This window comes from Oncorhynchus nerka, linkage group LG16, assembly GCF_034236695.1.
Source record: "Oncorhynchus nerka isolate Pitt River linkage group LG16, Oner_Uvic_2.0, whole genome shotgun sequence".
Lineage (NCBI taxonomy): Eukaryota > Metazoa > Chordata > Actinopteri > Salmoniformes > Salmonidae > Oncorhynchus > Oncorhynchus nerka.
The window spans coordinates 35,476,621-35,492,043 of NC_088411.1; the positions used below are offsets into that span (position 1 = coordinate 35,476,621).

The following is a 15,423-nucleotide window of genomic DNA, read 5'->3' on the forward strand; positions in this document are numbered from 1 at the left end:
GGACACTGTACAGGCAAAACAATCAATTGTGTGTCCATAAAACCAGGGTCTAGTCTACTCACTAGAATCCCTAGACTACAAAACAGATGAGTTTGAAGAAAAAGCTAGGTCATAGGAAGTGTTGCTAGACTTTTACTGTGGTCAAATAGGTTTTGCGTGTGGCCCCTGGACACTAAATGGTACACACATAGCACTGTACAGGAAAAACTATTGATTGTTTGTGTCCATAAAACATGGGTCCAGTCTGCACTTTTGTGCTGTCGCTTACTCTTTGTTTGCTTCCAGTGTGAAATAAAATGCCATTCTATGCCAGACTTGCACTGTTGGCTTTGCCCTATAACTGAGGTGACACATTCTGACTATTAGCAGGTGATTAGGCCAAAAGCTAACTGCTTCAGCAAAAACAATGGAAACAATGTGATCAGTAAATGGAGTGTTAACTGTCTGGTATACCTGTAAATTACCTACATTATCCTGATGATGAGAAGGCTCCAGACTTCACACATTTAAATCAGCCAGCCTTACTTGCCAAAATATGCACCAGGTCAAGTGTTTGGCGAGACAAATCAAGTATATATTTTTGAGGCAGTATCCTAGTGAGATCATGTTGCTACAGGTTAATATCCCTCCAATTATCACATGTATATTTTTCTTAAAATGACGTGGAAACAATGTTGATTCAACCAGTTTGTGCCCAGTGGGCTGACTCTATGAAGAGGATCTTGCATATAATTAGAAACTTCTGTTATACTGATTGATACATTTCATGAAAAGTATTTGATTAATTAACTTCATTGTGATATTTGTTATGAATAAAGTATGCTTTTTAACCCAATTGCATCTTTTGACTTTTGAATAAATACAGTTGAGGACGGAAGTTTCAATACTCAGTTTATCACAATTTCTGACATTTAATCCTAGTAAAAATGCCCTGTTTTAGGTCAGTTAGGATCACCACTTTATTTTATGAATGTGAAATGTCAGAATAATATGAGAGAGAATGATTTATTTCAACTTTCATTTCTTTCATCACATTCCCAGTGGGTCAGAAGTTGACATACACTCAATTAGTATTTGGTAGCATTGCCTTTAAATGGTTTAACTTGGGTCAAACGTTTCGGGTAGCCTTCTACAAGCTTCCCACAATAAGTTGGGTGAATTCTGGCCCATTCCTCCTGACAGAGCTGGTGTAACTGAGTCAGATTTATAGGCCTTCTTGCTCGCACAAGCTTTTTCTATGGGATTGAGGTCAGGGCTTTGTGATGGCCACTCAAATACCTTGACTTTGTTGTCCTTAAGCCATTTTGAAACAACTTTGGAAGTATGCTTGGGGTCATTGTCCATTTGGAAGACCCATTTGCTACCAAGCTTTAACTGATGTCTTGAGATGTTGTTTCAATATATCCACAAATTGTCCCTCCTCGTGATGCCATCTATTTTGTGAAGTGCTCCAGTCCCTCCTGCAGCAAAGCACCCCCACAACATGATGCTGCCACCCCCGTGCGTCATGGTTGGGAGGGCGTTCTTCGGCTTGCAAGCCCCCCCCTTTTTCCTCCAAACATAACGATGGTCATTATGGCCAAACAGTTCTATTTTTGTTTCATCAGACCAGAGGACATTTTTCCAAAAGATACTATCTTTGTCCCTGTGTGCAGTTGCAAACCGTAGTCTGGCTGTTTTTATGGCGGTTTTGGAGCAGTGGCTTCTTCCTTGCTGAGACGCCTTTCAGGTTATGTTGATATAGGAGTCATTTTACTGTGGATATAGATACTTTTGTACCTATTTCCTCCAGAATCTTCACAAGGTCCTTTGCTGTTGTTCTGGGATTGATTTGCACTTTTCGCACCAAAGTACATTAATCTATAGGAGACAGAACACGTCTCCTTCCTGAGCGGTATGACAGCTGCGTGGTCCCATGGTGTTTATACTTGCGTACTATTGTTTGTACAGATGAACGTGGTACCTTCAGGCATTCGGAAATTGCTCCCAAGGATGAACCAGACTTATGGAGGTCTACAATTTGTTTTCTGAGGTCTTGGCTGATATCTTTTGATTTTCCCATGATGTCAAGCAAAGAGGCACTGAATTCGAAGGTCGGCCTTGAAATACATCCACAGGTACACCTCCAATTGACTCAAATGATGTCAATTAGCCAATCAGAAGCTTCTAAAGCCATGACATAATTTTCTGGAATTTTCCAAACTGTTTAAAACAGTCAACACAGTCAACTGTATGTAAACTTCTGACCCACTGGAATTGTGATACAGTGAATTATAAGTGAAATAATCTGTCTGTAAACAATTGTTGGAAAAATGACTTGTGTCATGCACAAAGTAGTTGTCCTGACCGACTTGCCAAAACTAGAGTTTGTTAACAAGAAATGTGTGGAGTGGTTGAAAAACGAGTTTTAATGACTCCAACCTAAGTGTATGTAAACTTCCGACTTCAACTGTATATTGTTTGTTTGTAGAATAAGTGATGTTCCTCAGAGTGTAAACTGTGAATTTGGAAACTAGAAGTGCTCCTGAGTAGAATCGATGTACAGATAATTTTGTATGGTGGAATATGTATGTCCAATATGAAAATATTGGATTTAACTTGATGGTCCGACTCTAACCCTACTGTTGGGAATGGTGCTTCCGATGGTCCTGGCATGGTTTCGAGGCCTGTTCAGAAATCTTGTGTTCATGAATGTGCGGTGTCAAAGCACACTTTGATAATGAATAATGTTGACTTCATAGCTTTTATTGGTAAGGTTATCAATACGACTTGGGTTGTGGAAAGCAGAAATGCCAGGTTGAAGGTTATTGTGGAGATGGCAAAAGAGATATTGGAGTAAAATATTATTTTATTTTTTATTTAACTAGGCAAGTCAGTTAAGAACAAATTATTATTTACAATGATGGCCTACAGATGTTACTGTTAAAATGATTGTTGACATGCTGAACAATCTGAAGGGTGGAGTGTTTCAGCATGATATATATCAAGATTAATGGGGTTGGGAAAGGGGGGTTGGGGGGAGGGTGTGTTAGAAGTTAGGGATTTATTTGGTTTTGAATGTTATTTTCATGGTAGTACAGAATTGGGGAGATCATGATTGATAGTACACTCCAGCACAGTAGGTGGCAGCATGCACTTCAAATATTTTTTTGCGGACCGCCATGATACCATAGAAGCAGCAGCGTTGTGTCCGGCCGTAACTAGCGAATCTTGCTGCAAAAAAACAAACATTTCTCAATCTCATCCCTTTCTTCCCTAACATGTATAAACTACAGCTGCTTAATCTGTTTCTCAACGAAAAATTAATATCAGTTCCTTTGGAGATATCCGTGGCAGTTAAAAAAACGATAGCAGAGCACCAGGAAGAAATCTGCCGTTTGAGACGGGCGAATGAACGTTTACGAAGAATCCTGGATTTGGTTTTCAAACCAGAGATAAAGTTGCATAAATTAGCAGGTTTGTGACTATATCTCTCTATTTGACATTTAGCACAATTTTAGAGGCTTTGCGTACCACAAATTAGCCATATACTGACAGTGGTAGAATCTAAAATGTTTTGCTCAATTTCTCGCGTCTCTCCTCCGCAGGGTTGCCAGGTGTAGCTACATTTTCGAGACAAATGACGACTCAAAACCTGCCCAAAAGGCCTGAACCTAGGCAAATTTGATTTCACACCCTAAACTCGCCAAATAATGTTCCATCAATGTATGTCGTTCTAACTCGTATGACTGCTATGAGTATGGTATATGGCCAGTTACACCATGGCTAAGAGCTGTTATTTCATGACGCAACAAGGAGTCCTCGGATACAGCCATTGGCCATATACCAACAATTCCAAAGGTGCCTTATTGCTATTATATAAACTGGTTACCAAAGTACTTAGAATCGTAAAAAGTTTTTTTTTTGTCATACCTGTGGTATATGGTCTGATTTACTTTGGCTTTCAGCCAAGCAGCATTCTGGCTGAACCAGGTTTATAATTGTAAATAAATCCCCTTTGCGCATGTGCGTAACTATAGATAAATCTGACAGGAGAGTTTGAGTGATGAAAGTTGGACAGAGGATCTCAGTCTCTGAGCAAGAACCACTTGGATGAACATAAACTAATGTTAGGCTATTTTCCTGCAATTGTGCTCTTATTATGTGCCAGGTGTTGATTAAAAACCATTCTAAATGGTATCCTATAGCCCTACATCTAATTTTAGATGATCTACAGTAGCCTAGACAAGATGTAGGCCTGATGTAAATTGAATGATCTAGCAGCTTGCTTAGTTCAAATTAAGACTAATTTATTCCACGTGAATAGCGAGGGGATTTCGAGGTAAGAAGTACTTGTGTTTCCCAATAGCCTGCTGGAATAGGCTACTGAGGATGGGGTCATAATTTCAATCTCTGAATTAAATATTAATAATATGTTGCTACCATGTTGTTATTGTGTTGCTACCATGCTGGGTTGTCATGTGTTGCCGCCTTGCAATGTTGTCTTAAGTCTCTCTTTATGGAGTGTTGTCTCTCTTGTGTGCAGGAGACCATTTGCCTTTTGGTAGGCCGTCATTGTAAATAAGAATTTGTTCTTATCTTTATTTATTTATTTTATTTCACCTTTATTTAACCAGGTAGGCAAGTTGAGAACAAGTTCTCATTTACAATTGCGACCTGGCCAAGATAAAGCAAAGCAGTTCGACAGATACAACGACACAGAGTTATACATGGAGTAAAACAAACATACAGTCAATAATACAGTATAAACAAGTCTATATACAATGTGAGCAAATGAGGTGAGAAGGGAGGTAAAGGCAAAAAAAGGCCATGGTGGCAAAGTAAATACAATATAGCAAGTAAAACACTGGAATGGTAGTTTTGCAATGGAAGAATGTGCAAAGTAGAAATAAAAATAATGGGGTGCAAAGGAGCTAAATAAATAAATAAATTAAATACAGTTGGGAAAGAGGTAGTTGTTTGGGCTAAATTATAGGTGGGCTATGTACAGGTGCAGTAATCTGTAAGATGCTCTGACAGTTGGTGCTTAAAGCTAGTGAGGGAGATAAGTGTTTCCAGTTTCAGAGATTTTTGTAGTTAGTTCCAGTCATTGGCAGCAGAGAACTGGAAGGAGAGGCGGCCAAAGAAAGAATTGGTTTTGGGGGTGGCTAGAGAGATATACCTGCTGGAGCGTGTGCTACAGGTGGGAGATGCTATGGTGACCAGCGAGCTGAGATAAGGGGGGACTTTACCTAGCAGGGTCTTGTAGATGACATGGAGCCAGTGGGTTTGGCGACGAGTATGAAGCGAGGGCCAGCCAACGAGAGCGTACAGGTCGCAATGGTGGGTAGCATATGGGGCTTTGGTGACAAAACGGATTGCACTGTGATAGACTGCATCCAATTTGTTGAGTAGGGTATTGGAGGCTATTTTGTAAATGACATCGCCAAAGTCGAGGATTGGTAGGATGGTCAGTTTTACAAGGGTATGTTTGGCAGCATGATTGAAGGATGCTTTGTTGCGAAATAGGAAGCCAATTCTAGATTTAACTTTGGATTGGAGATGTTTGATATGGGTCTGGAAGGAGAGTTTACAGTCTAACCAGACACCTAAGTATTTGTAGTTGTCCACGTATTCTAAGTCAGAGCCGTCCAGAGTAGTGATGTTGGACAGGCGGGTAGGTGCAGGTAGCGATCGGTTGAAGAGCATGCATTTAGTTTTACTTGTATTTAAGAGCAATTGGAGGCCACGGAAGGAGAGTTGTATGGCATTGAAGCTTGCCTGGAGGGTTGTTAACACAGTATCCAAAGAAGGGCCGGAAGTATACAGAATGGTGTCGTCTGCGTAGAGGTGGATCAGAGACTCACCAGCAGCAAGAGCGACCTCATTGATGTATATAGAGAAGAGAGTCGGTCCAAGAATTGAACCCTGTGGCACCCCCATAGAGACTGCCAGAGGTCCGGACAGCAGACCCTCCGATTTGACACACTGAAATCTATCAGAGAAGTAGTTGGTGAACCAGGCGAGGCAATCATTTGAGAAACCAAGGCTGTCGAGTCTGCCGATGAGGATGTGGTGATTGACAGAGTCGAAAGCCTTGGCCAGATCAATGAATACGGCTGCACAGTAATGTTTCTTATCGATGGCGGTTAAGATATCGTTTAGGACCTTGAGCGTGGCTGAGGTGCACCCATGACCAGCTCTGAAACCAGATTGCATAGCAGAGAAGGTATGGTGAGATTCAAAATGGTCGGTAATCTGTTTGTTAACTTGGCTTTCGAAGACCTTAGAAAGGCATGGTAGGATAGATATAGGTCTGTAGCAGTTTGGGTCAAGAGTGTCCCCCCCTTTGAAGAGGGGGATGACCGCAGCTGCTTTCCAATCTTTGGGAATCTCAGATGACACGAAAGAGAGGTTGAACAGGCTAGTAATAGGGGTGGCAACAATTTCGGCAGATAATTTTTAGAAAGAAAGGGTCCAGATTGTCTAGCCCGGCTGATTTGTAGGGGTCCAGATTTTTCAGCTCTTTCAGAACATCAGCTGAATGGATTTGGGAGAAGGAGAAATGGGGAAGGCTTGGGCGAGTTGCTGTTGGGGGTGCAGTGCTGTTGACCGGGGTAGGAGTAGCCAGGTGGAAAGCATGGCCAGCCGTAGAAAAATGCTTATTGAAATGTTCAATTATGGTGGATTTATCAGTGGTGACAGTGTTTCCTATCTTCAGTGCAGTGGGCAGCTGGGAGGAGGTGTTCTTATTCTCCATGGACTTTACAGTGTCCCAGAACTTTTTTGAGTTAGTGTTGCAGGAAGCAAATTTCTGCTTGAAAAAGCTAGCCTTGGCTTTTCTAACTGCCTGTGTATAACGGTTTCTAGCTTCCCTGAACAGCTGCATATCACGGGGGCTGTTCGATGCTAATGCAGAACGCCATAGGATGTTTTTGTGTTGGTTAAGGGCAGTCAGGTCTGGGGAGAACCATGGGCTATATCTGTTCCTGACTTGCCTGGTTAAGTAAATATGAAGTGAATATACTTTTATTTATTTTTCTCCCTGTAGCCTAATCTGACTACTGTTACCATCAATCTAATGCGTTCTAGCAACTGATCGACAGTTGCAATAGAACTTTGATAACTTCCAATTTAATTAATTAAACGTCCATTCAAATTTGCATAGTAACATATGGCTACAACAACAATAAACTGAAGTTATAGGCTACTTATTAAATTGGTTTGTCAGCTCCACGTATGCTACACAAGTGGCACAAATTTATTTGCAATGAAGCCATTGATATCAACATATTTATTGTATCAAATGGTAGCCTACGATGGCATATAAATTAGTTTACTTGATGGCCAACAAAGGCAAATGTATCATTTCCACATTTTTAATGTCAGTTTCATTGAGGACTTAACAAATAAAAAGAACCACACAAGGGAGTCTCAACTTCCATTTCAGATTTCCACTCGTGCAGCCCCCACTCGTGCAGCTCCCACCAGCCCCCACTCGTGCAGCCCCAAGAACTAAGCATGCATAAAACATTTAGCTCTTTCATTGTTCCTTTTTATTTCTTATTATTTGTATTTTTAAACGGCATTGTTGGTTAGGGCCTTGTAAGCAAGCATTTCATTCGGCGCATGTGACTAATAAAATTTTATTTATACCCTTTTCTAGTAATGTCAACATTCAACTGCAGTTTAAACCACCTCCAAGCGAATGTACATACTGTGCTCTAGTGCGCCCAAAGTCGTTTTCCAGTGCTTTGTCTGCACTATTTCTTGATGTGCATCAGTTCTAGCGTATTAATATGTTTTACGGAAAAATGGTTGAAAATAGATGTGCATTCTAGACACGCATTCTCCTCATGCTCAAGTGACTCAGCCAATAGCTGTAGTTATCTCTCAACAGACACACACCCCTCCGGCCCTCCCCATCACTCACTCACACCTGACAGTAAACTGCAGGTCACAGTGAAATATACATTTAAAAATTGCCATGGCAGCTGCGGTGCAACTTAGCCCAAAAACCAGCAACCAGCGACCAATACATTTTCACCCATGACATCCTTTTTAAAGTACCAATTAGCGGGAAAACCAAGAATATGGCAACACTTCTCTGCTGTGGTTCTCTCTCCTCTTTTTGAAGAAGGTCAACGGTAGTAACTACATCAACTAAAATTGTGGCTCTTGTTTTAGCTCTTTAAAAGTATTTTTGTGGTAATGGAAAAAGTGTTGTGATTTTAGATTTGAAAATCAAGATTCCATGCGCTCTTAGTTGGTCTAAATTCAGAAAGTGGCCTACTTTGTCTGTCCATATAATTATTCCATTGCTGACGAAGTCTGTCATAATCTCGTGATCCAAACCCATGCTTGCTATTATTATTTATTCTCAACCAGGCGTGTTTACTAAACAACAGATCATTAGAACATAAAATTACCAATGTAAATACCTTCATCTAAATATGTGACCCTTTGCCATGAGACTTTGAAATTGAGCTCCGGTGCATCCTGTTTCCATTGATCATCCTTGAGATATTTCTACAACTTGATTGGAGACCACCTGTAGTAAATTCAATTGATTGGACATGATTTGGAAAGGCACACCTCCCTTTATAAGGTCCCACAGTTGACCGTGCATTTCAGAGGAAAAACCAAGCCATGAGGTCGAAGGACTTGCTCGTCGATCTCAGAGACCGGATTGTGTCGAGGCACAAATCTGGAGAAGGGTACAAAAAATGTCTGCAGCATTGAAAGTCCCGAAGAACACGGTGGCCTCCATTATTCTTAAATGGAATAAGTTTGGAACCACCAAGACTCTCCCTAGAGCTGGTCGCCTGGCTAAACTGAGCAATCGGGGGAGAAGGGCCATGTATGTATGTGTGTGTGTGTGTGTAATTTTGTTCCGATAACAGATTTGAATAGCAGATAAGTAGTAAAAAGTGGTTAAAAAAAACTGATTTGTGTCAAAAGTTACATAGAATAGAATGTTGGGAGTCATGATGTCACAATGGGCCCTTTAGAATGCTGAGGAAATCCCATGAAAGTGGATGGAGGACAAAAAGCTTAATAGTTCGAAAAGTATTAAAGATATCAAAAAGTTGTATACAAGCAACTCAATCCAGACCAGTCTGCATGACCATTCTGCAAGTTTGAACAGCGTTTCTATCTTAAACGGTGTAAGAGGAGTAGCGTCCTAACGAATAATACGTCTGAAGTATGTCTAAGATTTAAAGTGGGGACTCTTGCTTCACAAGCCCCATTTAATAAATCAAGGTGACAAGAAGAAAAGTGGAAACAAATGGGCTTGTATGAAATAAGACTCTTTGTCCACTAGCAGACTAGCAAAAGCGTTGTCTATCAGGCAAATTACGTTTACAGAAGAGGAATCCCAAAATATAAGGGAGATTCTCAATTGGTTGCTTGACTCCTCGCGTCTCCTCCATCCTCTCCTTGCCTCTTTTTCAAAAAGGTAAAAGGAAGTCAAGAAGAGGTGGAAACAAATGTTCTTGTATGAAATTACTCTCCTTCTCCACTCGCAGGTCATCGGGCACATTTACAGAGGATTCCCAAACTGTACAGTACCAGTCAAAAGTTTGCCACACCTACTCATTCCAGGGTTTATTTTCTACATTGTAGAATATTAGTTTAGACATCAAAACTATGAATGAACTATGGAATCCTGTAGTAACCAAAAAAAGTGTTAAACAAATCAAAATATATTTTATATTTGAGGTTCTTCAAAGTAGCCACCCTTTTCCTAGATGACAGCTTTGCATACTCTTGGCATTCTCTCAACCAGCTTCACCTGGAATGACACACTCACGTTCTGTCTTACACAGATCTTATTACTGTTAACATCTGTTCTTGTTGTCATGTTTCTTAACTTTGTATTATATGACATTTCAGATGTAGATATGACAATTTGTTTATGAGATAGGTTTGATGTAGTGAACTACTTTTTAAAAGTAACTCAAACGGTAACAAAGTAACAAAATACACTATATTCCTCTTAAGGACAGCTTTACTGTAGTTTTAATGTCTTCCAGTGTGATGTAATTGGTAGCTTGTTAAACTATATTTCAGAGTACCCCCCCCAACACTGTATACAAAGCATTCGGAAAGTATTCAGACCCCTTGACTTTTTCCAAATTTGGTCACATTACAGCCTTATTCTAAAATGGAGTAAAAAATGTTTACCTCAATCTACACACAATACTCCATAATGACAAAGCAAGAATATGTTTTTAGACATTTTTGCAAATGTATTACAAACCAAAAATATTTTACATAAGTATTCAGACCATTTACTCACTACTTTGCTGAAGCACCTTAGGCAGCCTTAACAGCCTCTAGTCTTCTTGGGTATGACGCCACGGCCATGCTTCACCGTAGGGATGTTGCCAGGTTTCCTTCAGACGTAACACTTGGCATTCAGGCCAAAGAGTTCAATCTTGGTTTCATCAGACCAGAGAATCTTGTTACTTATGGTCTGAGAGTCAAGGTGTCTTTTGGAAAACTCAAAAGTGGGCTGTCATGTGCTGAGGAGCTGCTTCCGTCTGGCCACTCTACCATAAAGGCCTGATTTGGTGGAGTGGTGCAGAGATGGTTGTCCTTCTGGATAATCAATGGAAACAGGATGCACTTGAACTCACATTGCTATGAGACTTCGAAATTATCTGAATACTTATGTAAATAAGGTGTTTAAGTTTGTTAACATTTCTAAAAACTTGTTTTTTCTTTGACATTATGGGGTATTGTTTGTAGATTTATGAGGAAAAAAATATTTAACTTAACAAAATGTGGAAAAAGTCAAGGGGTCTGAATACTTTGCCTATACTTACAGTGCATTCAGAACCTATATCGGACATCCAACGGCATAGCTAAGCTGGTAAACTTATTTTCAAACAACCTCTACTTGGCAATACTTTCTTCATTTTGGATTCGGAAGGCACTGGGTGTCTTATACACACCTGTTTTGAGTTGCAGGTGGAACTCTGATAACCAGAGAATATTCATAACAATATTTAAACCACTTTTTGTGTGAGGAGTTCCCTCGCCAATTTAGTCTCCGGACGTCTCACGTTTCCCAACGTCTTTGCAGGAAGTATTAATTTCTAAGTGACACGGCCACTTGTAGAAGATGACGACTCCGGCTATCTACTCCGATTTCAGAGCACCCTCGTCTGAGTGTGCTAGAGACTACAAATTTCACAGCAAAAACTGTTCTTCATAATCTATATTTTAGGCCATTTTGTATTCAATTTAATCTAATACGTTTCCGAAAGAGTAAGCCTATTATATTTCACTGGGATGCATCGTGTGTTCAGTCCAATAATCAGTCAAAGGTAGGTAGTAGCCCCATTTCTTGTCACTTTTCAGCGTTTTAATGTTGCTCTTTCATCCTTTCTTCCCTCCAGACCTCCAGCAATTCATTCTTCCTGAAGAGGTTAACTGTGGCCAGCAGCACTGTGAGCAGGAATGGAGTGCCAATCTGGGGCCGGTGGAATCTGATGCCGTAGAGTCTATATGGGACTCTATCAACATCATAACGGTAGAGAACCAAACAGAATCGGAAGACGAGAGCAACAGAGAGTCCCAATCAACCAGTGACTATCAGCCCCACTCTGATGTAAACCCAGACAGTGACAATGAAAAAGTGGATGGAGTGGTGAGCAGAATACCACCGTCAAGGTCAAAGAGGGGAAGAGGACGGCCAAGGAAGCACACCGGTGAGTCACCTGATCTGAAATGTGACGTGTGTGGGAAATTATTGGCGACAGCAGCTAATCTGAAAAGGCATCAGCAAAATCATCACCGTGAAGAGAGACCAAGAAAAGAAACCAGTGGATTGCCTGATCTAAAATGTGACGTGTGTGGAAAATGCTTTACGGCAGCACGTAGTCTGATGAGGCATCGGCGGAATCGGCACAGTGATGAGAGACCATACATGTGCGACACATGTGGACAATGTTTCACCCTGAACTGCTACCTGACCCGGCACATGAAGCGGCACACGGAGGAGAGACAACATTGTTGCACCGAATGTGGCAAATGTTTCTTTCACCAAGAGAACCTGGAAAATCATATGGGTGTTCATAGAGGGGGGGATTTTAAATGTGATGTGTGTGGAAGATGCTTGACGACAAAAGGTGGTCTGAAATTTCATCAGAAAAAGCACACGGAACAGAAAACGCATCGGTGTAAAGAATGTAGCAAAGCCTTTTTCTGCAGGTCAAACCTGAAAAAGCATATGAGGATTCACACGGGGGAGAAACCATTTTGGTGCAAAGAATGTGGCAAATGCTTTGGTGAGAATGGAAGCCTGTCAAAGCACATGATGACTCACACCGAGGAGAAACCTCATCGCTGTAATGAATGTGGCCGATGCTTCGGTCTGAAGGGAAACCTGACAGTTCATATGAGGACTCATAGAGGTGAGGGAGTGCAATGTCATTTGTGTGGAACTCGCTTGAAGTTAGCTTCAAGTCTGAAAAGACATCTGCGAACTCACAGAAAGAATATTCATAATGACTGAGAACGTGTAAAAATCCTTTGTGTAAAATGTGTTAGTTGAAAGATAGAATATTAAGGGGACATACCCCTCAGGTCACTGCTTGTGGTTAAAAGTACTGTCTGAAGAATCTGTTCAATGGTAAATTCCATTTATATAGTCGCCTATTAAGGCATCAATCATGAGCTAAGCACAAATGTTTTACTTTATATTGGTTACTTTTTAAAAATAAATTGGGTAGAGCCCAGAGAAAGGATGTTTATCCATTGGTCTTTGTCAGGTAGCGATGTAGCCCACATAATAGACACATTGTTTTAACTTCTATGGCACTTTTCATGACCGAAAAAAATCTGGGTAGCCTAATTGCAGTTGAGGCAGTGGTGTGGTCAATTCTAGGGATGGGCATTTGAAAGTTATGAAAATGATTGAGTACTCACATGTCTGTGTGAAACGGGGCTGAAGGCAACAACAAAAAGTCTGCAGTATGCTATCGGTTGTTCCAAATACTGGATGTTCTGACAATTGAAAATTACATTTGAACATATTTTCATTGCACTTGACATAATTTCAGGAAATTGAAATTGCTTATGGAATGCCTCGAAGTGACTGAATTTAAGTGGAATTGATCCCAACCCGAGTCATAGTAAGGTGTGTAGCACCCATGGCGATACTATATACTTATTACATTTCTGTTCAATTGTTATCATTTAATTATATGGTAGCACCACTTGAGGCAGGAGTCTAAAGACACAATGGAAACGTCATTATCCCATAACACCAGGATTGTCCTCTCCACAGGAGAGACTATGGGGACTTCCTGTTCCTCACTTATCCCATAACACCAGGATTGTCCTCTCCACAGGAGAGACTATGGGGACTTCCTGTTCCTCACTTATCCCATAACACCAGGATTGTCCTCTCCACAGGAGAGACTATGGGGACTTCCTGTTCCTCACTTATCCCATAACACCAGGATTGTCCTCTCCACAGGAGAGACTATGGGGACTTCCTGTTCCTCACTTATCCCATAACACCAGGATTGTCCTCTCCACAGGAGAGACTATGGGGACTTCCTGTTCCTCACTTATCCCATAACACCAGGATTGTCCTCTCCACAGGAGAGATAATGGGGACTTCCTGTTCCTCACTTATCCCATAACACCAGGATTGTCCTCTCCACAGGAGAGACTATGGGGACTTCCTGTTCCTCACTTATCCCATAACACCAGGATTGTCCTCTCCACAGGAGAGACTATGGGGACTTCCTGTTCCTCACTTATCCCATAACACCAGGATTGTCCTCTCCACAGGAGAGACTATGGGGACTTCCTGTTCCTCACTTATCCCATAACACCAGGATTGTCCTCTCCACAGGAGAGACTATGGGGACTTCCTGTTCCTCACTTATCCCATAACACCAGGATTGTCCTCTCCACAGGAGAGACTATGGGGACTTTCCTGACCAGCATCCAGACAGACAGATTACCTTATTGAATACTTGCCCATACTTTAACAAAAGCCTTTACCAAACCCTTAACCCTATTCATTTACAAAGTTCTCTTCCAGAAATGACATTTTTTGTTTAAACTGACTGACTGGTTTTGTATTATAGGGACTGGACCCTGGTTTTATGGACACACAAACTGATGCATTCTAACTGCAGGTGATATTGGGAGAGAATGTACATTATCCTGTGCTTGCTACATGGCCGCATGTACTATTACATCTCTACCTGGCCACCAATCGGAGCCTGGTTCCTCTCTAGGTTTCTTTCTAGTTTCCTGCCTTTTAGGGAGTTTTTCCTCACTACTTTGCTTCTGCCTCTGCATTTCTTGCTCAGTGGGGTATAAGCTAGGTAACTACTGTAACTGTAAAGCACTTTGACAACTGCTGATGTACAGTACATTTGAGTAGAATTTGAGTAGGATGGCTTACCCACCACTACCTATGCGTTTTTAGTCTTAGATTTGTTTTAAATGAGTTTTTATTTTTAGATATCTGATCTGTGCTCTTTAAAATCCTATTCTGGATGTTTTATTTTCTTTTGATATTGAACAGTGCATTGTTGAGAAAGAGCTTTTAAGTTAGCATTTCCCTGGATTGTTTTAGAATATACACCTCTTATATCCTGTGCACCAGACAAAATAAACTTTTGATTTGATATTTCCAGGAGGAAGCCAAAGAGCTTCGTCACCCAAGAGAACCATGACTAGCGTATTATGGAATCCCCGGACAACCCTAAGAACTATAAGTTTGCCATCGACACAGATGGCCATGTGGTGAAGAGGACTGTGCTGCAGCGAGGGAGACTGCAGTGAGGTAGACACTGCAGCACAGTCATCTTCACCACATGGCCATTTTTGTAGAGGGATGGCTTCTTCTTCTATGAGGTTAAATGGCGGTTGGCATCCAATTTGTTGCATTACTGCCACCTACTAGACTGGAGTACAACTCCCTTATACTTTACTTGAAAAATAACAATGTACTAAATAAATACCCTACAATCTAACACTATACTCACTAATTTCCAATGTATATCAAATTAAATTAACACCCCCCCCTACTCCACTAATTAAATGTATTTATTCCTACCTTATGCCATCACCCTGAAAGGATGGGACATCACCACTTGACACATCCTGTAACTCTTCTGCTGTCAAGTCTCGCACACCCAAATACCTCTGCAGCTGCTACCACAACCTTCATTTTCTGAGACTTCCGATCCATCCCTGATTGATAACCATTGATATAAATGCAAAAAATCTGATCTTACTGAAACTTATTTCACTTTTTGGCCTCTCCTCTATACTGGTATATCTCTACTACTCTCCCCACTCCTCCCTCTGTACTGGTATATCTCTACTACTCTCCCCACTCCTCCCTCTGTACTGGTATATCTCTACTACTCTCCCCACTCCTCCCTCTGTACTGGTATATCTCTA

General features: G+C 41.0%; 1 protein-coding gene across 1 annotated transcript; it reads left to right on the top strand.

Moving 5' to 3' along the window:
- The first annotated feature begins 3,158 nt into the window (after positions 1-3,158).
- Positions 3,159-12,737, top strand: LOC115144435 (zinc finger protein 664-like). Its single transcript, XM_029685484.2, has 2 exons — positions 3,159-3,456; positions 11,388-12,737. The coding sequence occupies exons 1-2, from the start codon at positions 3,261-3,263 to the stop codon at positions 12,503-12,505; spliced, it is 1,314 nt and encodes a 437-aa protein (XP_029541344.1). The 5' UTR covers positions 3,159-3,260; the 3' UTR covers positions 12,506-12,737.
- Positions 12,738-15,423: the final 2,686 nt, after the last annotated feature.

Excerpts from the sequence above, each read along its gene's own strand:
- LOC115144435 (XM_029685484.2), top strand. The coding sequence starts at position 3,261 with ATGTATAAACTACAGCTGCTTAATCTGTTTCTCAACGAAAAATTAATA. Across the intron at positions 3,457-11,387 it reads AAAGTTGCATAAATTAGCAG|ACCTCCAGCAATTCATTCTT; the intron begins GTTTGTGACTAT and ends TCTTCCCTCCAG.